This window comes from Podarcis liolepis, assembly GCF_965112155.1.
Source record: "Podarcis liolepis genome assembly, chromosome: 7".
Lineage (NCBI taxonomy): Eukaryota > Metazoa > Chordata > Lepidosauria > Squamata > Lacertidae > Podarcis > Podarcis liolepis.
Genome location: NC_139561.1, coordinates 11,897,315 through 11,924,128, shown reverse-complemented (window position 1 = coordinate 11,924,128; position 26,814 = coordinate 11,897,315). Strand labels below are relative to the sequence as shown.

Here is a 26,814-nt window from a genome sequence, read left to right as displayed (position 1 = left end):
TCCCTCTTGCTGTTCTGGCTTCTGAGATTCAGAATATTTTTTTCCTTGTTTTCCTCCTCCAAAAACTAGGTGCGTCTTGTGGTCTGGTGCGTCTTATAGAGCGAAAAATACGGTACATTTTAATGGGTTATATTTATTGAGCGGGGGACTCTCCTTATGCAGAATACAGTGTGAAGCACAGGAACCCGCACAAGGGCAAATGAAAACTCCCTTTACTCATCTTTAAGTGGATTTGAGTTTGGACAATGATAGCTTCCTCACCCATTACGTGCAGCAAAGCAGTAGAGCTGAACAGGAGCATCTTCAACATTCTTCCCAAAATTGCTCATTTTATAAGGGCTGAGCATCTCACCGACACTTTTTGAGTCTTCTATGGACAGTTCCTCAGTTTCCCAGTGGCCCTTGGCAGGTGTCTGGATTTCCCAGGAGTCCAGGCCATCTGACGCAGCGTGTGTGACGGGGAGACAGAAAATGAAGGGAGAGGCTTTGAGTGCATGGAAGCAGCCCGTGGGTTAGAAAGAAAACAAGAATGACTTAGGCCACTTTCAGACTGTCCCTGTTTCCAAGAGGGACTCAATCGCATAATGGCAAGTTCAGGGTCTCCAATTTAGGCTGGTTTGGCGATGGTGTGCAAGCAACCCGCATCACAACAAAATCAGACTTCTTGACGCAATGCCATAAAACCTCCTCACAAATGAATTTTCTCGATAAATGGCCAGTATCCTTAAATGTGGGGCAAATAATCAGGATGAAGGGGCAAAAAACAGGCAGTCTGGAAATGACCATAGTTCAATTATCACCCTTAGTTTGTGTGATTAAGTAGTAGACACCCAGAAGTTAACTGACATTATTATATTGGGTCCATTAATTCCAACAGGTCTACTCTGAGGAGCAGATGTAGGGAAACTTTGGCCTCCCAGATGTTGCTAAACTACAATTTCCATCATCCTGGGTCCTTTCTTGATTGCTGGGGTGGATGGGAGTTGTAGTTCAGCAACCTCTAGGTTCTCACAACTGGAAAAACAAGGTTCTTGGCTATTTAGAATATGTAATTATGTATATGTAATCTCTGCCACTTCTGCTTCTTCTGCCTCCTAGCAGGCCTGATGACGGTCTGTCTGTCCCTGATTATTTGTATTCACTATGACTCATTGCCTTACTTTGGATTGTCCTGAATACCACCATATGGTAGCCAACCCCAAAGCCCACAATCCTGCTGGGCTGCATTTTGGCTTGCCTGCTGATGAAACTGAGTGTGTGATGATAATATTGTCATTTATCTGTTTTAGACCCCTACGTAGTAGCAGTTGCCAGGACATTGTCCTGTTCGCCTCTGTATAGTTCCATCCTCATTTCGGACATTGTGGTGGGTTGCAATATTTAGCTGGTGATATTGTCAGGTTTAGCTGCTGATAACATTGCAGTGTTTAGCTGGTGAGTTATCCCGATGTTGAAAACCAGCTCAAATATTATGAAAAAAATATCATCAGGCGAACTTCAAACCGGTCTTGGATGATATATTGCCCAGCCCTAGTGTAGACATTACTGTGCTAGATGAACCAATATTGGGACGCAGTGTACAGCAGCTTCCTATGTTCCTAAAGGCTTTATTACCGTATTTTTTGTTCTATAAGACTCACTTTTTCCCTCCTAAAAAGTAAGGGGAAATGTGTGTGCGTCTTATGAAGCGAATGCAGGCTGCGCAGCTATCCCAGAAGCCAGAACAGCAAGAGGGTTTGCTGCTTTCACTGCGCAGCGATCCCTCTTGCTGTTCTGGCTTCTGAGATTCAGAATATATTTTTTCTTGTTTTCCTCCTCCAAAAACTAGGTGCGTCTTGTGGTCTGGTGCATCTTATAGAGCGAAAAATACGGTATTCAGATTTCTGTCCAGGAGCGTTTTATTCTACCAGATAAATGGGGACATACCTTGGCCATCAGGATTCTTGATTAAGTTCTTCTTTAGGCGGGAGAAAATGTAGAAAGCCAATGGCTTTGGAGAAGAGTCATGGTCCCTTTTCCGGAACTTGCGCTTCCATAGGACCGGCAGGTCTACCAAGTCCCGCCACTGAGAGCAGACCAGCTGGCAATTGCAAATGAGGTCTCTTGCTGGAACCAGAGACAAGATATCCAACAGAAGGTTTTCGGGCAAATTTTCCATCCCAAGACTTTCCCTGGCTCAGGAGAGTTAGCATCTGTGACAAATGACCAAGGATACTCTAGGGCTGCTCACCATCCTGCTATAAGGAAGATGGAAGTCTGGCAGACTCCACACACACGCCCATCTCCCATGGATTTGCCTTGCAATTTAGGGCGTCACAAGACCAGGAGAACGCAAGCACAGAGGAAATAGAATGGCAATAAAATCTGCAATGAAAATACTGGCTTGTAGTTTAAAGGTGAATTTTGGACATAATGGAGATGTAAAAGATCTGGATGATCATAAAAGATGCAGGAGGAAATGATTTAACAATAGGACCCACAAAGGGGAGGAGGGAAGTCCAGGAGATTCTGTGGAATTTTGTTTTCATTTTGTATGTTGGATATGTGATTGTAAAACTTTGATCTGAAAAACCAAATAATATTTTTTTAAAAGGAAAATCTGGCTTGAAAGAAGGGGCGGGAAAATATCTCCTGGCTTTGGGATCAATATCGCAAAGGGTTCAACACTGCCAGCCTCTTTATGGGACTGGATAACAGCCCCCGATTAACCGGTATTTACAACATCGAGGCATCAAGCAACAGTCGTAGAAAAGTAAGTTATGTAAAACTAAGCCGATGCGCGCGCGCGCACACACACACACACAGACACACACACATATTTTGAGAGCCAGTGTGGTGGAATAGTAAGTGTTGAATCAGGGCTGAATCTAGACACATCAGAGAAGTGTTTCAAGTTAAACACATTGTAAACTTCGTATGAAAAATCGGGTTGGCAAAAGCGGAACTCCACAACACCATCTGGTGTCACAGTGTTATAATGCATAAACAATGCATATACTGTAAAGCGCTTTTTCTTTGCCGATGTAGCTGAGTCCCAAGGTTCAAATCCCCACACAGCCACGAAGCTCGCTGTGTGTGACAAGTTTTTGTTGGCCAGAGTCAGTCCATTTTTTGAATTATGCTTAGTTAGGAGGCACAGTTGAAAAGAATGGGCACAGCAGATCCTATGGGCAAACCTTTGGGTAGTAGCCAATGCTGGTCCTACACAGAGTAGACCCATTGAAATCCCTGACCATGATTGACATAGATCTATTAATGCCTAAGATTTGTAGAATTGTAGAGTTAGAAGGTTCATCTACCCCCAGCTATGCAATGGGTCTACGTCGAGAAAAACCTAGTTGTATCCAACCATGTCAATTTCGGTTTCTTTCGGGTTCTAATTTTTTCAAGTTCTCCACATTTTCAGATCAGGATGTGTGTGTGTGTGTGTGTGTGTGTCTGTCTGTCTGTCTGTCTGTCTGTTTCATCCGCACACAGGATCCGGACACAAAAGTTGTTGGGCTTTTTTTTCTTTTTTTTCTGTTGTTGTTGCAAAATCTCAAGAATAAATGAAGGAGTCTCTTCTCATATTCTTCTGCTGAAAATGAGTGAATCGGTGGTCTGATCTATAGCCCAGCCATACCCAGATGTATGCGACTCTGCATATGCTCAGAATCCCATCCTCCTCAGATACTTGCCATTTGATTTCCCTTTGGATGACTAGAGTCATCATCCTTATGGACAAGAAGGGATACTTTCCAGTGTTGGGCATAAATTAAACAGAAAAGAAAAGGATGAAAAGGATCTAGGGGTCTTAGTAGACCCCTGCTTAACATGAGTCAAAAGGCCACGCAGCAGCAAATAATGCTAATGCGATTCTAGGCTGCGTCAACAGAAGTCTAGTGTCCAGGGCAAGGGAAATAACAGTACTGCTCTATTCTGCCTTGGTCAGACCACACCTGGAATTCTGTGTCCTGTTCTGGGCGCCACAAGTTAAGAAGGATATTAACAAGTTGGAATGTGTGCAGAGGAGGGTGACTCAGATTATCAAGGGTCTGGAAACCAAGCCTTATGAGGAATGTTTGAGGGAGTTGGGGATGTTTAGCCTGGAAAGAGGAGACTGAGATAAGAGGAGAGAGTCATCTTAAGGCCTGTCACATAGAAGATGGAGCCAGCTTGTTTTCTGCAGAGGTTGGATGGCCACTAGTCAGGGATTCTTTAACTGTCCCTTCTGCATTGCAGTGGTTTGGAGTACTGTAGATGAGTAAGAATGAAGATATTTCCTGTTTAAAAATCTACTGAATGAAGACTTCCTTTTTCTAAACTTATGTCATGTTTGACCAAAGGGTGTTATTCCTGATCAGATGTGACTTCAGTTTAGAAATGAGCTGAGCGATACATTTTAGAATTCTTTGGAAATGCATTTATTTTAAGACAATTGGCTTTGCAGAGAACAGCCATCCCTTGCTCTGCAAAATCTTCATGGGAAGGGGAGAGAATGTGTTGTGGTGCTGTGTATGTTTACTCAGACGTAATCCCTGCTGCGTCCAGTAGGACTTACCCCGAAGTAATGCCAGCCCTACTAGGAGTAGACTCACTGGAGCTAATGAACAAAGAATCATGGAATTATAGAGCTGGAAGTGATCCTAAGGCTCACCCAGCCCAAACCCCTGCAAAGCATGGCTAACATACCCCTTTCTTACAGTGGGTCTCCTCTGAGTAGGTCACAGTTGCACGCAACCTTTAAAATACTTGTTCTGCCAAAGAATTCTCCCCATCTATCCCATCACTGCCAATCTTTCACATGATTTTGTGGTTTGGGTAAGTTTAGTGCATCATTTTTAAGTGGGGTTTTTGACCCCAAGTCGATTCTCATTTTCCATGTCCAACATGCTGGAGAAGATGGTGTTCTTTCGAAACCTTCAGGCATCTTCTCCGCCCAGAAGTACTGAAGAAATAAGACTGTGGGGAGGGGGCCCAGAGGCTCCCCCCACCAATTTCAGGGCGTTGTGTTCCACCAGTGGAAGGAGAAGGGTTCCCGGAGGACGTTGGTGCCACAGTGGACCTCGCCAGACAAGATGTGGTAGGAGAAAAAGTCATCGATGAAGGTACAGTTCAGCCTCAGCGGTTCCAGCAAGGAGCGGACTTTCTCTTCCAGGCAGCACTGCCCATCGATGATGGGGCCAAATGGCTTTGGGATGCCCAGGTGCTTCCCCAAGACGAGCATGTTCACCTAGGCGGAGCAAAAACAATCAAATGCTACAGTCTGGGTTGGTTTTTCTGCCATCTCTGCTAAAGTTCAGCATGTAGAAAGCTGCTTTCTACTGAGTCTAACCATCCATCCAGCCCAAAGTTCAGTACACTGACTGGCAGTAGTGCTTTCCCAAGGTTTCAGACAGAAGGTCTCTCTCAGTCTTAGCCAGAGATGCCATTGGAATGGAACCTGGAGCCTTCTGCAGGCAAGGCAGGTGCTCCACCACTGAGTTATGCCTCCGCTTAAAAGTAAAATAAGTTTCCAGTCCTCATGGGTCTGAAGCGAGGACTGGTTTCAAAAGGAACACAGGGAGCTGTCTTGCACCGAATCAAATCATTTGGCTCAGTATTGTCTACATTGACCGGCAGTGGTTCTCCAGGATTTTGGTGCAGGCAGCCTCTCCCAGCCCTACCTGGAGATGCCATTGAACCTGGGACCTTCTGCTTGCAAGGCAGCTGCTCAGCCACTGAGTTTGGCCCCTCCCCATCTAGCTCAGTGCTGCCTACACTGACTGGCAGCAGCTCTCTGGGGGTTACTGCTCTGGAAGCCGATTTCCAGAGAAAAGGTTTGAGCTGCGCTCGACACCTCTGCACAAACGCCAAGGAATGACGGAGGGAGGAAAGCCCCTCACCATGTCTGGAAACAAGGCGGTCGCCGTAGAGTCTTCCAGAGTGAACAGCTGAGGGATGTCCACGATATCTCTCTCGCTCAGGCCCAGCTCCCGCTTCAAAATGCTCCGGTTCCAGTCGATGCAACTCTGGAAGAAAGATGACGATGCAAAATATTCCCCATGGGCTGTAAAACCCGCTTTGTTTCATGTTGAATATTTGCACCTGAAGGCAGCAAAGCTGCCATGCATTTTTAAGCTCAGGATAGAAAGTAACAGGTTTTTAAACTTTTTTAAAAAAACAACCACAAATTCCTGAGATATTAAAAAACAAATCACAGGCCCCTCCAGATTATTATTTTATTGTGTGCATATTTTGCAACATGCTCTTGACACAATAATATTGCATTACTGGTGGGGTTTTTTTTTTTTGAGGGATGCGGGTGGCGCTGTGGGTAAAACCTCAGCACCTAGGACTTGCCGATCGTATGGTCGGCGGTTCGAATCCCCACGGCGGGGTGAGCTCCCGTCGTTCGGTCCCAGCTCCTGCCCACCTAGCAGTTTGAAAGCACTCTTAAGTGCAAGTAGATAAATAGGTACCGCTTTATAGCGGGAAGGTAAACGGCGTTTCCATGTGCTGCGCTGGTGCAGGCTCGCTAGAGCAGCTTCGTCACGCTGGCCACGTGACCCGGAAGTGTCTGCGGACAGCCTCTCCTGGCTCCCGGCCTCTTAAGCAAGATGAGCACGCAACCCCAGAGTCGGACACGGCTGGCCCATGCAGGCAGGGGTACCTTTACCTTTACTGGTGGATTTATTCTGCATCATCATCACCATCACCATCACCATCACCATCACCATCACCATCACCATCATCATTTCTTCTATCCCACCTTTGCTTCTAGGAGATCAAGGTAGCAAACATGCTTCCCCTCCTCCCCATTTTATCCCCACAACAACACCGCAAGGTAGGTCTGGCCCAGAGGCAGTGATTGGACCCCAAGGCCACCCCATGAGCTTAACGGCTGAGTGGAGGATTTGAACCCGGGTCTCTCCCAGTCTGACACTCTAGCCACTATACTACACTGGCTTTATTAGCTGTTCTACGATGTTTCCCCAACTGCTATCACATTATTGTTGTCCAAGGGACTCTAGTGAAATGGAAACGGTGAAAATATACCCAGAACGCTTGTGGCATAAAAAGGTGTAGGATTTCAGCTGTAAGTTATGGGATATGCATGGATTGGAAACGAAGCCCCCAAAACACAGCAAGGTGCAAATGCAATGGAGACTGGGATTGCTTATGACTGCCCCAATATCGTCACAAGCCCAAACCATCACAAATGCACAATAAAATGGATCTTCCAGAGGGGCCCTATGTGTTATTGCTACTTCAGGGGAGGTTTGGGGTTTTTTGCCTCGCATCAGTCTTGTTCACACAACCACCGTAAATAGTTTCCTGGGACAGCATTTTTCTGATCAATTTGACTCGGCAGGCCTTGTGCCAGGAGGAAAGAAAACTCAAAACCCAGGTTGGTGAACCGATAGCAACTAGACTTGATTCCAGTAAACCATGATTTGCAGCCGAGATTTTTTTTTTTTTCCATTTAAGAAACCAGGCCATATGAGGAAAGCTTGAAGGAGCTGGGTCTGTTTAGGCTGGAAAAGAGGAGAGTGAGAGGAGATTGGATAGCCATCTTCCGATATCTGAAGGGCTGTCACATGACAGATGGAGCAATCTTGTCTTCTCCCGCTCTGGAGGGTAGGACTTGAACCCATGGCTTCAAATTACAAGAAAGGAGAATCCGACCAAACATCAGGAATAACTTCCTGACAGTAAGAGCTGTTTTGACAGCAGAGCGGAGGTAGTGGACTCTCCTTCCTTGGAGGTTTTTAAGCAGAGCTTCGATGGCCATCTGCATTGAGATTCCTACATTGCAGCGGGTTGGACTAGATGACCGTTGGGGTCCCTTCCAATTCTACGCTTTTATGCTAGATGTAATGTTACGCCAGGGAGCAGGGTTTGTTTCCTTCGCACGTTAGTTGGGAAGGATCGAAGGAGCCGTCGGAGGGACAGTCAGGGCAAACTGTTACCCGAGGTTCCCCATGATGTGGGAACCGCACCTTTAGCAAGCAAGTGCTTTCGCTCTGGTTTTCGCCTCAGGGTAGTGTTCACGTATAAATGCAGCCATGCAGATCTATGGCACAACCGCATTTGAAATACCGTGTACCGTTCTGGTCACCTCACCTCAAAAAAGATATTGGAAAAAGTCCAGAAAGGGGCGACCCAAATAACCAGGGGAAAAGCCGAGCGAAAGGCAACATGAGAGTTTATAAAACTACATGTGGTGTAGAGAAAGTGGATGGAGGGAAGCGTGTTCTCCTTCTCTTGGCACACCGGACGATGTAGACATCCATGTTGGAAGATTCGGGACAGATGAAATCAAGGACTTCTAGAGTTAAACTGTGGAACTCATTGCCACAGTTTGCAGTGATGGCCACCCACTTGAAAGGATTTAAAAGACAGACTTATGGAGGAGAGGGCTATCGAAGGCTGTTGGCCACAATGGCTCTTCCACTCTGCCTCCGCCCGTTGCCAAATGCCAGTTTCTAGGAATCACGAGTGGGGACTTTTGTTGTTGCACTTAGGTCCTTTTTGAGGGGTTCCCACAAAATGGGCATCTGGTTGGCCGCTGTGAGACCAGGACGCTGGGCTGGGTGGACCATTGGCCTGATCCAGCAGGTTCTCCTCATGGCCTTTACTATATTCTACCTCAGCTACAGCCAATATGGCATCCTGCAGGTGGCCTCCAACTCCCCTCATCCCCGGCCATCAGGGCCCAAGGGTCGGGAATGAGGGGAGTTGTAGTCCCATCTTGGCTACCCCCTTTCTGAAAAATAAAGCAAAGTAAATAACTTTAATCAATTGTGGCTGTAGAAATTGCCACAACAATCTTGTTCATTTAAAACAGCCTCATGAACTGAAGCACTTCATAATTCTCCCATTTTACTTCATGATTGTTGTTTAGGTCAGGAGCGCAATCTATGCACCCTGTCCATGTCTGAGGTAAAAAAACCAAAAAACCTTAGCCGTGCCTTTTTATTTTATCTCCAGATCGCCTCAGTTTAGCTAACCCCAGTTGTTCTTTCATAATTGCTGTGGAATTTGGTCTCTTGTGTGGTTAGGAGAGAAGTGACCATAAATGTCTGGCTTGGCATCACATTTTACCTCAGAGTGTTATGGCACAGGTCACGCTAACAGCGCTCCCCTTGTCAGTCAGCGAGAAATAAATCCACATCTTCCTCTTTCCTTATTGCGATTATCTCCCGGAAGATTATAAAGAGGTGGTGAGCTTTTATTTTAAAAGGATCAGGTTGTTTTTTTTTAAAAAAACATGTTTTTGTTAGTGGGTAAAAGGAAGTGCTTTGTCGTGACGAAGGGGCTTGAATAACTCCAAGAAGCCATGAGTTATGCCATGGAGGCAACCCAAGATAGACAGGTCATAGCCGAGAGTTTAGACTAAACGTGATCCACCTGAAGAAGGAACTGGCAATCCACTCCAGTATTTTGCCAAGAAAACTCCATGGATATAAAAAGGAGAAGCTTTGAGAAGCAAGTGAGAGTTTCCAAGACATGTTCTGGTTTATGGGGTCACAGAGTGTTGAACATGACTAAGATGACTGAACAGCAACAGGAAGTGACCTTGATCCAAGTCAACTAAGCGATTGTTCATAGCTGACTTCTTAAAATCCAAGAGGCGACAGGATCGTGACCTTTGCTATTGGGGTTTGTGATTCTTAGTGTGAAATTTGGCCTCCGTGAAAAGGACATTTGTGTTTTGCAAAGTGACTGTTTTCTGTCAGCCTAACTAATGAATGGGGGATTGATTCTTTAAAGAAGAATCTGCTTTATTCGCACTTTCCGAAACAAGACAGGAACCGAAATGCAGCCCCCTTTCCAAATTTGCATTTCCCCATATTTTGCGATGCACTTCTCCAGCCATGTGTACAAAAATAAAAATAAAAATGCATACGCTGAGGTAAAATGTGCGTAAAAAGGCATGCAATAATGAAGATGGCATTCAAAAGTAGACAACCCTGCTTGTGAATTTTCCTTTGGGGCTTCTGGTCAGAGATTGTGAGAAGAGGAGGTTGTCTGGCCTGTCCCTATGTTCTTATGAAATTTAAATAAATGTGGAAAAATAAACATATTGCGAATATTTAAATATTAGGGAACATATGCTTTGCAAAAAAAGTGGGGGGACTGCGTGAATAAATGTATATTTTAGGAGACATCCACACTGAACTGCTGCTGAAATTTTCATGAAGGCTTTTTAAAGAAGCACATCACACTTTGCAGACTGATGTGGCAATGTAGAGAACTGAAAATTGGAAAAATGAAAGAAACCGAGATGGACAGTTTCACCCATCCTTACGCCTAATAGCCTTCGTTGATCTGGTGTCCTTCAGATATTTCAGACTACAACTCCTATCAGCCCCAGCCAGTATTTTGTCGATATTTTGAAGTAAAAAAAAAAGAAAAAAAGACCTGGATGTTACCAAATTGGCAAAGGCTGGCCCAGGAAGGAAGATGGAGAACAGCTGTGGCCCTCCAGGCGTTGAAGGACTCCAACTCCCATCAGCCGCAGGCAGTGTGGTCAGGGAGGAGGAGGATGGGAGTTGTAGTCTGGGATCAGCCAGAGGTTGGCCAGCCCAGCATTAAAAGAAGGCAGAGGGGGAATGGAGGGAGCCAGGGGCAGTGAAGGCAAGTGAGGGTCTAGTTCAGGGATGGGGGAACTCATGACCCTCCAAATGTGGTTTGACTCCAATACCTACTAGCCCCTGCCAGCAGGACCAAAGGCTCAGATGGGTGCCAGACATTCCTGCCAAACTTTCAAAGCACTAAGATGCCATTTGAAACAGTCACGGCTTCTGGGAGCTGTCATTTGTGAAAGTTGCTGAGAAGTGTTATCAAGTGCTGAGAAGTGTTATGAGGCCTACTTGGGGCTGAAAAAATAACAGAAAGTCTGTCTTTGGATGCAGAAAGAGATGCTGGTGGCAAGGTCTAGGAATGCGGAAAGGAGATTACTAAAAAGGTAGACAGACATTTGCCTAAGCGAGTTGGACCATAGAAACCAGTTGCCAGGGGAAGTTGTGGTACGTCGTTTACTTGATGACAGAAATGAAACAAAATGTGTTTCTCTTCCAGGGAAGATGTATTGCAGATATAACGCAGGGTGTGACTTCAGAGAGATGCCAGGTCTCAACCCAGACACAATTGCTCAATTTCACCATTAACAGGACCAGAAATGGCCAGGTTTTGCCTGTTTGTCCCACCTCTGGAACGGAAATCAATCTAGCAAGCACAATAGGGTATTTACGTTGCTTTCCATCTGCAAATGATACATAATTGATTGCTCCCCTTCCCCTCCTTTGCACTGTGTTTCCTTTGCACTGAAATGATGGGGTGGAAGAACATAACAACAATACAATCATGTGATTAATTATGGACGTTATATAATTGTGCCACGGCGGACAGCAGGACAAATAATGTGTTTTTGTTTTTTTTACAAAAGGTGAACTGAGGTGGAATGGAAACCGCGCTGCAAATTCAGGGTGGGGTGGGATGGAAACGGTCCAGATCCACCTGCACTCTAATAACGGTTTACCTGCACATACTTGCTGTCACGGTGCAAAAGTCTGTCTGCCAGGAGCTCATCCAGAGTAATGCGCCCCACTCTCCCGAGACCTGCAAGGGAAATAGTTTTCACAAATTTTAAAACTTGCTGGCTTTCGTGAGCCCCATCGGGAAAGGAGCAGTAACAGCATGGTGCTGACAACAGCAATGTTGCAGGTTCAAATCCTGTATGGGGCAGCTGCATATTCTGGCATTGCAGGGGGTTGGGCTACATGATCCTCAGGGTCCCATCCAACTTTACTATTCTTTGATTCTATCCTCACCTTCAAACAGGGCAGCATTTCCGAAACCTTCTTTTTGCTTCTCTCTGAACAGCTTCAGGCAAGCAGCGGGACTGGCTAAGAGCAACCGGAAACCCTGCAGGGAGAGAAATGAGAAAAGTAAACTGCCGGGCAGAATTTGGGTCGTCCATTTAGGTGCCCATTATGGGAAGCCCACAAGCAGGACTTGAGGGAGACAGCAACTCTCCTCACCTGTGATTCCTGTGATTCAGAGGCATACCGACTCCAACAGCAGAGGTAACACACTGTGACTAGTAACCACTGATGGCTTTGCCCTCCCTGAATTTGTCTAATCCCTCTGTAAAGCTTTTCTGGGAGGATGCAGCCCTCCCACAGAGACTGGGGACAGGGATAGGGCTCCATGAGAGAAGCCGGCAGAGTGACTTTTCCAGTGTAGAGCTAATCAGGTATAAAGCATCAAATATGGAAAAGGAAGCCGGTCAAAGCACTTCCCTGAGGATCAATACCTTCCTGTTGGAAGCCGGAACGAAGGTCAGGAACTCATCCACATGCCCTACAGTGAGCCAGTCAGAATAGAGCTCAATAGGGGGCTGAACTCTTTGAGCATAGAGGAAATCCCGGACAATTTTGACCATTTTCCTGTTGCCAGACCTAAGAGATGAGGCAGGGTTTTTTTTAAAAAAGAAATGGAGGGATGGAAGGAAGGAGAGAGAGAAAGAGAGAGAGAATAGAAGGTGGGATTAGAACTAGTGATGGGGGGAAATAAATCCAGTTTGCATTTGATTCTCACATGATTTGAGCTTTCCAAACCAAAACACAGCCACCTTCTGAAATTCGCACTTCTTTTTAATTTTGCAACACTGTTCTCTGGTCAAACAATGTGTACAGAAATGCATATACTATGGTAATGCATGCATATAAATGCATCTAATAGTGAAATTACAAAAATTCATTGTGTTAGAAAAAGCATCCCTGCCTGAAAACCTGGAGCGCTGCTGCCAGTCAGGGACCTGGCTCAGTAAGAGGCAGCTTCCTATGCTCTCATGAGTAGCCAGATCTATCTTTGTGGTATCTGGGTAGTGAGGAACTAATTGAGAACCAGAAGCCAGCATTGCCTTCCCAGCAAACATCTTCCCAGCTGCCTCTGTCTGACTTGGGAGGTGCTTGGGTCTCCAGGTGGCCTCATACCATGAGATCCTCCTACATTAAGGCTCCCTTATTAACCAAGCAAGGGACGCGGGTGGCGCTGTCGGTTAAACCACAGAGCCTAGGACTTGCCAATCAGAAGGTCACAGTTTGAATCCCTGCGACGGGGTGAGCTCCCTTTGCTCAGTCCCTGCTCCTGCCAACCTAGCAGTTCCAAAGCACGTCTAAGTGCAAGTAGATAAATAGGTACCACTCCAGCGGGAAGGTAAACAGTGTTTCTGTGCGCTGCTCTGGTTCGCCAGAAGCAGCTTAGTCATGCTGGCCACATGACCTGGAAGTTGTCTGCGGACAAATGCCGGCTCCCTCGGCCAATAAAGCGAGATGAGCACCGCAACCCCAGAGTCGGTCATGGCTGGACCTAATGGCCAGGGGTCCCTTTACCTTTATTAACCAAGCACAGAACAGCACAGGAAAGCTTTTGTTAGCCTCATGACAACCCACTCCTAGTACTTGCCTCCCCCAAAACAATTGCTAGACCAGGGTTTCCCAGAGAAAATATCTGAATGGTATCCAGCAACAAGGCACTGACTTTCTGATTCATCTCCTGATGAAGACTTGGATTTATGTCATCATTGCTCTCTCTGGAGCATCCTTGGTACCTTAGATCATGGGGGGTGGGGTCCAGATATTGTTGGACTCCAGTTCCCATTAGCCTCAGGCAGCATGGCCAATGATCAGGGATGATACAAGTTGTGGTTTAGCCAGAATGGCATAGTGGTTAGAGTGTCAGACTTGAACCTGGGAGAGTCCAGGGTTCAAATCCCCACTGTACCATGAAGCTTCTTGGGTGTGACCTTGGGCCAATCCCTGCCTTTCAGCCCAACCTACCTCACAGGGTTGGTGTGGGGATTAAAGGAGGAATGGGAGAGCCATGTATGGCATCTTGAGTCCCTGGGAGAAAAAGCTGGGATATAAATGCAAGGAATAAATCAATATCTGGAGAGCCGAAGGCTCCCCGACTGGCTCTACAAAAGATCAGGCAGGGAGTCTTCTCCCCAGCCCCACCTGGAGATGCTGCTGAAGATTGAATCTGGGACCTTCTGCATCCAAAGCAGATTCTCTACCACTGAGATATGACCCTTCCTCCACCCCCAATAATTTTCAGTTAACAATTGAATGGCACTATGTGCAAGCCTTGAAACCATTCCCCTGCAATGCAGTGTTCCCCCACCTCTACAAGCGAGGGTGGGGAATTGTAATTGTAATTATTTTTATTTTGAACTTGTGGTTTACCCTGGGAAACTGCTGCCAATGAGGATCCTTCCCAGTGGGTACTCCTTCCCCTTGACCGTCACGGCAGGACTGATGTCCAGGTTCCCAAATGAATCCAGGCTGGATACGCGTCCGTACCGGGGTTCTCGGGTCACGTACCCAAAATCAGGGCCCTCCAAGGAAACACAACAAGGAGAAATAGGAGCATAGGCAAGTATACAGAAGGCAAGGTGTTGCACAAGATGTGCCTTTAACTTCTAATCTGTGTCTGGAAAATGCTCTCTCTTTCCAGAGAGGAAGGTGAGATATCTTACTTAATCTGGAGAGATGTGCTTTCATTATTTGGCATTGAGAGGGGCAGTGTACGGATAAAGTCAGTTGCAGCCAACACAATTCTGCTCAGAGGAGACCCACAGAAATTCATTACTGTTTCTCCCTCTCTTGTAACACTTGAACATCCTATGGAGCTGAACGTTCACTATGCATCAAAGGATGTCCTTCTATAAGTCCTTCTATACATGGTTAAACTGTGGAATTCCACCCGCAGGAAGCAATGATGGCCATCAACTTTGTTCGCTTTAAAAGAGAATTGGACAAAGTCGTGGGATAAGATAAGGCCATCCATGACTATGAGTCACAATGGCTATGCTCTACCTCCACAGTTGGAGGCAGCAATGCATCTGAATACCAATTGCTGGAAACCACAGGTGCCCAAATCCTGCTTGTGCCCAAATCCTGCTTCTGTTGGGATACTGCCAGGGGGACAAAGTCCATCATGGCCCCAAGCCATCTGCCGGACGATCCATCGATCTCCCGTAGGCACGCAGTATCAGCAATTAGTGACATGAGTTTCCTGAAATAGCTTGCCACATTCCAGAGCTCATGCACACTCTATCAGCAGATAATTCACAGCAAAAGTCGCACTCAGGAGAGCATTATTTACAAGTTTTATTCAGCGTTGATCAGAACAAAGAAAGACATGACTGCCTGCGTCAGTGTCTCCGACACAGAGAGAGAAACGAAAGCAATAGAAAACATAAACATCCTGTGAACAGGAAATACGCAGACTCTGTGACTCACAGCCTGCTCCCTTTTAAGGTGGAACGGAAATATCCTAACAGCTTGTAGGTTTCTCACAGGCATCTGGTTGGCCACTGTGAGAACAGGATGCTGCACTAATTGAGCCACTGGCAGACTCTTCATATGTTCTTATGTTAACCCAGTGTGGTAGACCAAGTTGGGTTCAAATCCACTCTCAGCCATGAAACCTCCTCAAGTGACCTCAGGCCTAGATCACTCTCTAGTCTAACCTACCACACAGGGCTATTCTTAGGGGGAAAGTAGGGTGGATGGAGAGAGAAACATAACCATCCTGGGCTCTTTCAAGGAAGACGTGGGCCTGGTTTGTACGCAACACAAAACCATGGTTTGCTTAGCCAAAGTGTGTTTTGTATGAACCCAGCCCAGCAGACCAACTGTGGTTTGTTTTTTTGGTGGCAAACCAAAATGTCATGCCATTGCTTCCTTTTTGCTTAGGAACTATGGCTCATTTTCAAAGTGGCTTGGCATTTTGTCTGAAGCCTCCCTGAACCATGGTTTGTTTGGCCACCCTAGCCCATAATCTCTTCCAGCAACAGAGGCAGGAGGGAAGAAAAACCAGGAATCAAGAAGCTAAGACAACTCTTGCAACATATGAAATGATTGCTTTTAGTCGCAGATTGTGTATGAATAAATATAATGATATTTGCAATGGATTTATAGAAATTATAGTGACTTGTATACTCTCTGGAATAATGAATGACATTACTTATATATGTACTGTATATAGCATATTGTAGTAGACTTTTATGCACCTTTTCATCCCCCCCCCCATTTCTTTCACTTTATTTGTCCACTGAAAATGGAGAAAACAAGTCATATCTTCTTGTTCATCCGTGAGACAAAGCGTGGTTTGTTGAACAAACCTCATTTTAGCATTCCGTGCAAACACAGCCATGATATTTAGATTTCTTTTCTAATACTATTGATGGAAGCATCTGCTTTCAGTAACAGAAGTGATGTGCTGAGGGCTGAAGAAGCTTGGCTTACCAAAATGCTTTTGAAAGGGAATTTCTTGAGGCCTCGGTTCCTGGGGGAGTCAAAGACGACGGGGAAGGACTTGTGGGGAGCCTCCACATAACCAAACTCCATCTCATCCTGTTAGAGGGGAGGGAAATGGATCAGGATCCATACTGGTAAGGTGCTGTATCCCTTTGGGAATGACCAGTTTAAATGACCAGTTTAAATGACCAGTCTGTTTGCAAAAACACTCTTTCCTCTTTCCCCAAATGGGTTTAACACATACTAATTACGTAAAGCGTTTGGAGCCTGTTCTTCAGATCAGGGAACAAAGCCAATGGAAATAATAAAAGGAAAACAATAATATACAAGAATTACAAAATCCTATGAACAGTTCCAATAAACAGCAAATTAGCAATTGTGCCTTAAGGTGAGCAAACAAATATTCACCCTTCCTTAACAGCTGGAGTGTGTATTGGGAGACCTGGGGGAAGGCAGTGATGGTGAAGGCAGAGACCTTCTGGTGGCAGCAGGTGCCCCACCTGGCCTCAGGGATGTACAGCTTAAAGGAGGGTACCTGGATCCAGCGGTCGCCCCGATTTTCAATCTCTGGGCAGATGGTCAGCTTACAGCCAGCTTTCTGTGCCAGGGCTTTCACAGCCTCCAGGAATGTCTGGTTGGGGTTGGTACCTCTTTCAATGCTAGAAAGGAGAAAAGGATGCAAAGGGAAGGAAAACTATGTAGATGAGGACCACAGGGCCATCTTTAGCATATCTGCCCAGCGCCAGGTCAAAGTTGTTGAGCTTTTTTTAGGGGCGCAGGTCTAAGTTGTTCAGCTTTTGAGGAGGTTGAACAGCGAAAACTGCTAACATGAAAAAATAAAAAGCAGCAGCGATAGCTCCATCTTCCATTTTTGTGATCATGCGAAAATCAACAACGCCACTAGGGCATGCCGCTGGATACATTGATTCTGCAGCTCTTCCACAAAAGAGAATGGAAATGACCCAGCCATCGATAGCTGGTCGCAGTTAAGAACTTAGGCAGCTTCAGCAGCAGGTGCCTGGCTTCCCCCAGAATTCAGTGCTCGGGTGTCCTGCACCCCTGGGTAGAGACGGCCCTGGAAGACCATTAAGAGCATGAGAAGAGGCTGCTGGATCCGGGCAGTGTCCCATCTAGCCCAGCCGCCTGTTCTCGCAGCGGGCAACCAGATGCCCCAAATGGGAATCCTGTATGCAGGATATGAGCACAGCAGCATCTCTTCCCATTTGTGATTCCCAGCAACTGGCATCCAGAAGCATTACTGTCTCTGACTGTGGAGGTAGAGCATAGTAGGATTCTGGCTAGTAGCCCTTGACTCCCTTACTTTGGAAGCCATTGTGGCTCAACTGCAGAAGTTAACCATTCTCAAATTAGCTTAGTACTTATGGTCCACACACACACACACACACACACACGTTTCCCAGGACTTGTTTCCTCTGGCGCTGAGATGTTTAGCTGGGGAGCAAAGGGTTGCCTTCAGCTAAGTCCTAGTCAAAGCAGGAAATGAATGGACCTATGTTTGCCATGTTCAGTCGCTTCAGTAGCTCTACCCTGAGCAGGACTAGCACTAGCTGCAACTTTAAGGAAACTATGAGATGTAGAATCGTAGAAGTATAGAGTTGGAAGGGACCCCAAGGGTCATCTAGTCCAACCCCCCACAATGCAGGTATCACCGCTGAAGAATCCCTGGCGGATGGGCATCCAACCTCTGCTCAAAAACCTCCAAAATCAATTTAAAGGTTGGAAACCTAGGAAGTGATACTCATCTGAACATTAAGCAGCAGCTTGGCTTTAGCATCCTAAATGACATCATTACCCACTGCTCCGCCCACAACACCTCACCGCCGTCACCCACAAAAATATGGTGGTTTTTTAACCTGCAGACAAATATCTCCAATGGCTTCAATGTGTTGGGGGTCATTATCCAGGGAGCCACTCGGAAAACCACAGTGTCTGTGAAAACGGGTGTGGCTGGCGAATTCTGTGGAAAATAAGGGGGGGGGAGAGAACATCAGAAGAGTCTGGCTGCAGGGTCAGGCCATTGGGCCAGCATCCTGTTCTCACAGTGGCCAACCAGATGCTTTTGGAAGCATGGGTGAAGCTGGAAATTATGGCCTCCCATGTCCCTCACCATCCTCTTCAGGATTGTACCTGGCTTGAGTGCTCCAGCAGTGTCGCGTTCAAAGAAACTAGGCCTTTGAAGTCGGCATCTGGGAAGGCCAAGCCCTCCACGTAGAAAGTGTGCTGCCCTTTCCCATCGGTGCGTCCCACGGTGTAGGAGAGCTTGTCCACCCCCAACACGTGCTCGTAGTTGGAGAATGACACATCGCCTGCAGTGAAAGTAAGCCACGTGACATCTGTTATTATATTTTGTTGTAATAAAAAAATTCCTTCCAGTAGCACCTTAAAGACCAACTAAGTTAGTTCTTGGTATGAGCTTTCGTGTGCATGCACACTTCTTCAGATACCAACTTCTTCAGATACCAACTGTTATCTGAAGAAGTGTGCATGCACACGAAAGCTCATACCAAGAACTAACTTAGTTGGTCTTTAAGGTGCTACTGGAAGGAATTTTTTTATTTTGACTATGGCAGACCAACACGGCTACCTATCTGTAACTATATTTTGTTGTGTTTATTTATAATATTTACAGGGAAAGTCATGCAAATAATATCCTGCAAGCAAACTGGAACAAATGCAGGATGGAAGTTTGCTCTTGTATAACCTCCCTGGAGACAATCAGAATGACTGCACGATAAAGAAGAAGAAGAAGAAGAGTTTGGATTTGATATCCCGCCTTTCACTCCCTTTTAAGGAGTCTCAAAGCGGCTCACATTCTCCTTTCCCTTCCTCCCCCACAACAAACACTCTGTGAGGTGAGTGGGGCTGAGAGACTTCAGAGAAGTGTGACTGGCCCAAGGTCACCCAGCAGCTGCATGTGGAGGAGCGGAGACGCGAACCCGGTTCACCAGATTACGAGACTACCGCTCTTAACCACTACACCACACTGACTGGATGCAGTCTAATATCTGCATGAGTTTTCTGCAAACAAAGCAGAACAAATGCACCATAAAGACTGTGCGTTGTCTGACCTCTGCATAAGCATTGCACAAGCAAATCAGGATGGATGCTCAATGAACAGGTCCGAGGATCCCCTTGTTGATTCTGTCAGAGCAGAGGGCAGATATTAGAGCAAAGAACTGGGGACTCACCTCTAGCGTGGAAAACTCTCACTTTGGCTGCATCGAACAGGGAGATGTGAAGGACCAGCTTGTGGGTGTCAAAGACGCCAGCAGGGCCATGGGTGTTCAGGATCAGAAGCGACAAGTCTTGCAGGTCTTGGAAAAACAGGAGGGACAAGGATTTAGGTGTCAGAATAGGTCACCATCAAGGTGCTCTTCCAGCCTCCCTAGATGAGGTGCTCTGACTGAGTTAGCCTTTCCAGTTATATATCAACCCACTCCAAAGGTTCGTGCAAACCAGGGGTTGTTGTTTGAGAACTGTTGACTCTGGGAAATGGCCTCAAAGGTCTCTTCAGGAGAGGTGCACGTACGAAGCTTCGTTGCAGGGGTGCACATATGACATTTGACTTCAGAGGTGCAGAGATGAAGCTTCATTTGATGCTATGAAATTTGGGGATACCAGGAGCCGATGGTGCTGGTCCTTCCCCTCCCTGTATCCTGGTCACCATAAGAGGGGAAAATGGAGAGCACAGCCATGAGCATAGCCGGGGGGGGGGGGACAGGGAGGGGCAGCTGCCCCCAATAATTGAAAATCAATAAAAACTGAGGTTCTGCCACCTCTAACAAAAAGCCTGCTCCACCCCACTACAAAAATCTTGGCTATGCCTATGAGCACTGCAGAGATGCAAAGGACTGGTTCGTACTCTTTCCTTATTTTTAATTCCAGGATTTGGCTATAGAATCTGAATTAATGCCAAACAGACAAGAGTTGCTGAGCCTGTGCATTTTTGGCAGTTTTTTTTAATAATTTGTATTTTAAATCATTGTAATAACCCACCCTGGGTGGCAGGTTATTATTATTACTGTTGTTGTTGTTGTTGTTGTTGTTGTTGTTGTTGTTGTTGTTGTTGTTGTTAGAACCATTCTTGCCCATTACAATAAGCTGTAGGCCTTTGCGGGCAGGGATGCGGGTTTCACCGCCTTATTCCCATCAAGCTGCAAGGCCAGGGTTCAAGGAGCATTTATTTATTTATTGCATTTACACCCCACCTTTTTCTGCAAGGAACTCCTAGGAGCATACATGGTTCTCCCTCTCCCCATTTAATCCCCACAGCAACCCTGTGAAGTAGGTCAGGCTGAGAGGCAGTGACTAGCCCAAGGTCACATCCAGTGAGCTTCATGGCCAAGTGGCGGGAATCGAATCCTGGACTCTCCCAGCTCCTAGTCCAACACTCTAACCACTACACCACACTGGCTGCTTGGCCCCAGCATGTACCTGTGTGGGATCGGACGTACGGATAGGCATTGTCCATGTCTCCAAAGCTTGGGCCGTCTCTGTCACAGTTGACCAGCAAAACCGCTCCTTCTCCTTGGGGACCCCAAGACCATTTTGTCTGCAGGGAAAACAGCAACAGTGAATTTCATTGCTTCCTATCAAATGATATATAACAGGGTCTCTCTTGTGTGCCTTGGACTGGGGGGGACCGAGTCTCTCATTACTCTCTTTCATTTTGCTTCCAGAAGACAGACCCTTTTCCAAGGCGGATCTATGCAACCAGATCCTGCCCCCCATTTGGAGGCCAACAACTTTTGGAACTGCTGGTTTAGATCTACACATGTTCAACTGAACCAGCGGCTAAGTCTGGATTGTTAGTCAACACAGCCCTCCCACCCCACCCTGTTCCAATAAAGGTTTTTTCAGGCCCCATTCAGATGCAAAAGAGGAGGCACAAAACTTATGCAGGGTTTACGTTCTGGGGGTCTGCACACAGCTATCTTGCAGAAGGTCACGCAAGATCTTGTGAGGTCTTCGCAAGATCCTGCAAAATCTCCTTCTGACCGTTTCCTTCCTGTTCTCCATTTATTTTCCCACCACCTGAGCAAAGCTGCAATTGTGCAAGTAAATCAAATGTAGGACATTTGCAAGACCATTTTGTCATGTGAAAATCTCTCTGTCTCTTGCAGTTGATTTGTTTGGGAGGAAGATCCCAAAAGCTTCATCCGACAAAAGACTGTCTGAAAAGTGGCATCACCTTCCTTATGCCTGGTAGGTAAATTTTATCGCTTGGAACCTTAATTCAGTTTTCAGGTGACATCTTCTGTATAAGAAACCAAGCAGGGACCTTCTGGCCCACTGCTTCATGGCAGAGCACCTGTCTGGCATGCAGAAGGTCCCAGGTTCAATTGCCAATGGCATTTCTAGGTACAGTGGTGCCTCGGTCTAAGAACGGTCCTGTTAACGAACAATTTGGGCAACACACTCTGCAAAACCGGAAGTAGGTGTTCCAGCTAGCAAACTTTGCCCCGGAAGACGAACAGAAGCCAACCGGTAGAAGGGCACCGGCAGCAGGAAGCCTCATTGGGGAAAACACACCTTGGTTTAAGAACGCTTTCGGTGTAAGAACGGACTTCCAGAACGAATTCAGTTCATAAACGGAAGTACCACTGTACAGCTGGGAACAGATTCTTGCCTGAAACCCTAGAAAGCTTCTCCCATTCAGTGTAGACAACACTAGATGAACCAGTGGTCTAACTCACTTATTTTTACTCCATTCCATACTGCCACATGCATTCTTCAGCCAATTAGTATAGCAAGAAAGCTGCATCCTTATCAGACAAATCCAGAGGGGATAGGACCGTCATTTGCTACTAGCATTGTGCATACATGATGTGGAGAGAAATGATGTGGAGAGGAATTTTCCTGCCTTCTCACCATAGTAGACCCTCAAGGAGTCATCTAACAAAGCTGAATGTTGGAATGTTCAGGACAGATGAAAGAAACCCCCCCTTTTTACACAGTGCGCATTGTGGAGCTGATTCCCACAAGATGAAGTGTTGACCCCCAACTTGGGTGGCTCCAAAACTGGTTTAGACAAATTCATTAAGAAGAATGAGAAGTGATGGGATAGCCATCTTCAAATATTTGGAGGGCTGCCATGTGAAAGAAGGAGCAAGCTTGTTTTCTGCTCCTCAGCTAAACCTTAGGAAGAATCTCCTAATGGTGAGAGCTGTTCAACAATGGGATGGACTCCCTCGGAAGGTGGTGGACTCTCCTTTGTTGGAGCTTTTTAAATAGAGGTTGAATGGCCACCTGTCAGGGATGCTTTAGCTGTGATTCCTGTGATTCCTGACCTCAATGCCCCTTAGGCCATCCCTCCAACTCTTGTTGTTTTTTAGTCGTGTAGTTGTGTCCGACTCTTCGTGACCCCATGGACCAGAGCACGCCAGGCACTCCTGTCTTCCACTGCCTCCCGCAGTTTGGTCAAACTCATGCTGGTATCTTCGAGAACACGGTCCAACCATCTCGTCCTCTGTCGTCCCCTTCTCCTTGTGGCCTCCATCTTTCCCAACATCAGGGTCTTTTCCAGGGAGTCTTCTCTTCTCACGAGGTGGCCAAAGTATTGGAGCCTCAGCTTCAGGATCTGTCCTTCCAGGGAGCACTCAGGGCTGATTTCCTTCAGAATGGAGAGGTTTGATCTTCTTGCAGTCCATGGGACTCTCAAGAGTCTCCTCCAGCACCAGAATTCAAAAGCATCAATTCTTTGGCGATCAGTCTTCAACAATTCTGCAATTCTAGGACAAGGCTATTGACGGCTACTAATCATCAAGATGACTTTGTACTAACTACAGTATCAGAGGAGTGTTGAGCCTCACACCTGGCCAAGGTAAATTGGAGGGCAGAAAAGGTGTGGTGGGGACTGTTCTTGGCAGACACGGATCTATTAGCATATCTGTTGACTTAATTCTTTATGCAGCACATAGTTAAACGGCGGAACTCCCTCCCACAGGAGACAGCGATGGCCGCCAACTTGGATGGCTTTAAAAGAGGATTGGGCAAATTCATGGAGAAGAGAGCTATTGATGGATACTAGCCAGGATGGCTCTGCTCTGTCCTTACAGTCAGAGGCAGCAATGCTTCTGAGCACCTGTAGCTAGAAGCCACAAGAGGGCAGAGGGCTGCTGTTGTGCTCAGGTCCTGCTTGCAGGTTTCCCATTGGGGCATCTGTTCATCCACTGTGAGAACAGGAGGCTGGACTGACAGAAACATAGGAAACTCTGCCATTCTTACCTTGTTGTTTGCTTTGCCATCCACCTTACCAGTTCGGCTAGTATCAGCGTCCAGAGAGATAGCTGGCAATATATTGGGGTGGGGTGGGGGGGAATAATCATGTTAGTACTTCAGGCTACATATTAGAGATTACAGATTAGAGAACTGGGCAAAAATGTGAGGCACAAATACAAGATGGGTGACACCTGGCTTGAGAGCAGTACATGTGAATAGGATCTAGGAGTCTTGGTTGACCACAAACTTGACATGAGCCAACAGTGTGACGCGGCAGCTAAAAAGCCAATGCAATTCTGGGCTGCATCAATAGGAGTATAGCGTCTAGATCAAGGGAAGTAATAGTGCCACTGTATTCTGCTCTGGTCAGACCTCACCTGGAGTACTGTGTCCAGTTCTGGGCACCACAATTCAAGAAGGACACTGACAAACTGGAACGTGTCCAGAGGAGGGCAACCAAAATGGTCAAAGGCCTGGAAACGATGCCTTATGAGGAACGACTAAGGGAGCTGGGCATGTTTAGCCTGGAGAAGAGGAGGTTAAGGGGTGATGTGATAGCCATGTTCAAATATATAAAAGGATGTCACATAGAGGAGGGAGAAAGGTTGTTTTCTGCTGCTCCAGAGAAGCGGACACAGAGCAATGGATCCAAACTACAAGAAAGAAGATTTCACCTAAACATTAGGAAGAACTTCCTGACAGTAAGAGCTGTTCGACAGTGGAATTTGCTGCCAAGGAGTGTGGTGGAGTCTCCTACTTTGGAGGTCTTTAAGCAGAGGCTTGACAACCATATGTCAGGAGTGCTCTGATGGTGTTTCCTGCTTGGCAGGGGGTTGGACTCGATGGCCCTTGTGGTCTCTTCCAACTCTATGATTCTATTCTATGATTCTATGATTTGATACTGTGCATGTATATTTTTACTTTATTGAATTTATTGCATTTGGTATACCCCATCCTTCCTCCCCAAGCAGCCCAGGGGGTTAATATCACAGAGTAAGCTGTCATGCCAGGCTTAGCTAGGTCAATTCCCCTTACCTTGGGAGAAAATAGCTAATGAAGCCTATTGCTCACCCCCAGTCTACCTGAGAAGTTCAACATGTAAAGAGGTTTGAGCTAGTTGCTCCAGCTCAACCGTATGGCCCTCATGAGCCATTATACCAATGATTTAGGAACTTGCACCACTGTAAAGTGCCTGTGCAACTTTTTCTGAATGCTATATGGAAAAGCACATGAATCTGACCTTTGGACCCACAGGAGCCTGTACAGGTCTAACAGCCTATATTTCCACGCTGTACTTTGCTGCATATTTTGTGATTTTAAATCTCTGCTGGGGTTTTCTAGCCAAAAGTACTTGCCCCAGACTTGGATCTTGGAGTGTGTGTGTGTGTGTGTTGCACCAACAGCCTAGAGCTGTAAGGAATAAGGATCTGAATACCAAATACAAATGAGAATGTGGAAGGACTGGTCATTACTTACCCATACAAGTGATGTACAACCAAGCATTGGCAATGAGGGTGTCCCCTGTTGGCCCGTAATATGAAACCCGAACCTGCAAAAAGACACAGTACCCAGTCATAAGAACATAAGAAGAGCCCTGCAGTTTCGATCAGACCAATGGCTCTGATCTAGTTCAGCATCCTGTTCCCACAGTGGCCCAACCAGGTGCCCCGAAGGGAAACCCTCAAGCAGCCATTCCCAACAATGCCATTGACACCTAATGTTTTTTTCTTGCGAGGTTTAAATAGCACACAGAATGGCAAGTCCCATATGGCAGCAACATGGGCTCTTCCATCCCACCGTTTAATGTGGACCTCTGTCAATTCTCCACTGTCCATGTGACATTCTCCTCTAAATCACTGACTTTCCACCCTTACCACTCTCTCAGTCTTGATTTTCTCATAACAGGGATACTCTGAAAAGTAAGTAAGGGGCCCCCTCATCCTTTTATTCCCCTAAGTCTCATGGTTCCCTCCAGGCTTGTATCCAAAAGGACAGGCTTTCAGAAGATGAGCATGGCTGTTGGTATAAGGGAGCCTCAAGCACTTTGTTTTCAACGCCTCTTACAACAACCCTAGAAGGTAGGTTCGATTTAGTTAGTTAGATATTTTGTAAACTTTATACACCGCTTGATTGTAAAGGGGAGAAACACACCAAGCGGTTTACAAAAAGCTTAAACAATAAAATTATCCAGAATAATTTACAACGATAGTTTAAAACATGGGTAGGCAAACTAAGACCTGGGGGCTGGATCTGGCCCAATTGCCTCCTAAATCTGGCCTGCGAACAGTCCAGAAATCAGTGTGTTTTTTACATGAGTAGACCGTGTCCTTTTATTTAAAATGCATCTCTGGGTTATTTGCGGGGCAAAGGAATTTGTTCATTTTCTCCCTTCAAAATATAGTCTGCCCCCCCCCCAAGGTCTGAGGGATAGTGGACCGGCCCCCCCTGCTGAAAAAGTTTGCTCACCCCTGGTTTAAAACATACCAAAAAGTTTAAATACTAAAAATACTGAATTCTTACAAATGCGAAACGGGTATTGTTAGCCACTTTTCTTTTCTTTTACAAAAGTACATTGGTACCTCGGGTTACATACGCTTCAGGCTACAGACTCCGCTAACCCAGAAACATAGCTGTCAACTTTCAGATTTGAAAATAAGAGATCAGCAGCCTCAAAAATAAGGGATCAGCAACCTCACCTGTCCTGGGGACAGTCTACAGGATATCTAACCAGTGGCGTAGCGTGGGTTGTCAGTACCCGGGGCAAGGCAAGTAATTTGCGCCCCCTAACCCGTGGATTTGCGCCCCCTAACCCGTGGATTTGTGCCCCCTAACCCTAACCCCCAGATGTTGCGCCCAGTGCGGCTGGCCCCCCCTGCACCCCCCACGCTACGCCACTGTATCTAACAATCTGGGATAGCAGCGGGAAGCAGTGGGAAACAGTGCTGGAATAAGGGAATTTCCCACAAAAAAGGGAAGGTTGACAGCTATGCCCATAAATATTACCTCAGGTTAAGAACTTTGCTTCAGGATGAGAACAGAAATCGTGCAGCAGCAGCGCAGCGGCAGCAGGAGGCCCCATCAGCTAAAGTGGTGCTTCGGGTTAAGAACAGTTTCAGGTTAAGAACAGACCTCCGGAATGAATTAAGTTCTTAACCAGAGGTACCACTGTAATTCAAAACACTATACAACAATCGGCCTGACTGGGTTTGAAATCCATTTGGATCCAGTGCACCTCCCTTGTTGCGACACTCTGTGCTGCTCACCGCAACATGGTCAA

At 46.4% G+C, this 26,814-nt stretch overlaps 3 protein-coding genes and 1 long non-coding RNA gene across 4 annotated transcripts in view; 2 read left to right on the top strand and 2 right to left on the bottom strand.

The window, feature by feature from the left end:
* LOC310712078 (F-box only protein 44-like) overlaps window positions 1-2,191 on the bottom strand; it is a 31,613-nt gene extending 29,422 nt beyond the window's left edge. The window contains exon 1 of the mRNA XM_083514720.1: window positions 1,927-2,191. Within this exon, the coding sequence (XP_083370846.1) occupies window positions 1,927-2,158 (232 nt within the window). The 5' untranslated portion in view covers window positions 2,159-2,191. The remainder of the gene's footprint in view (window positions 1-1,926) is intronic.
* A 2,196-nt stretch (window positions 2,192-4,387) lies between these two features.
* LOC310712059 (protein-arginine deiminase type-1-like) overlaps window positions 4,388-26,814 on the bottom strand; it is a 32,173-nt gene continuing 9,746 nt past the window's right edge. Inside the window, exons 3-16 of the mRNA XM_083514677.1 lie at window positions 25,014-25,086; window positions 23,544-23,605; window positions 20,751-20,868; window positions 19,505-19,630; window positions 18,444-18,622; window positions 18,170-18,273; window positions 16,831-16,954; window positions 16,284-16,391; window positions 14,217-14,368; window positions 12,284-12,428; window positions 11,799-11,892; window positions 11,507-11,586; window positions 5,865-5,990; window positions 4,388-5,212 (exon numbers count right to left, since the gene is read on the bottom strand). Coding sequence (XP_083370803.1) covers window positions 4,979-5,212; window positions 5,865-5,990; window positions 11,507-11,586; window positions 11,799-11,892; window positions 12,284-12,428; window positions 14,217-14,368; window positions 16,284-16,391; window positions 16,831-16,954; window positions 18,170-18,273; window positions 18,444-18,622; window positions 19,505-19,630; window positions 20,751-20,868; window positions 23,544-23,605; window positions 25,014-25,086 — 1,725 coding nt within the window. The 3' untranslated portion in view covers window positions 4,388-4,978. The remainder of the gene's footprint in view (window positions 5,213-5,864; window positions 5,991-11,506; window positions 11,587-11,798; window positions 11,893-12,283; window positions 12,429-14,216; window positions 14,369-16,283; window positions 16,392-16,830; window positions 16,955-18,169; window positions 18,274-18,443; window positions 18,623-19,504; window positions 19,631-20,750; window positions 20,869-23,543; window positions 23,606-25,013; window positions 25,087-26,814) is intronic.
* LOC310712108 lies at window positions 11,846-15,962 on the top strand. The gene is made up of 2 exons (XR_014528766.1): window positions 11,846-11,915; window positions 15,732-15,962. It is a non-coding gene; the product is annotated as an uncharacterized lncRNA (long non-coding RNA).
* The window catches only part of LOC310712058 (protein-arginine deiminase type-2-like), a 97,760-nt gene continuing 92,385 nt past the window's right edge, over window positions 21,440-26,814 (top strand). The window contains exon 1 of the mRNA XM_083514676.1: window positions 21,440-21,521. The gene's annotated coding sequence lies outside the window, so the exon portion shown is untranslated. The remainder of the gene's footprint in view (window positions 21,522-26,814) is intronic.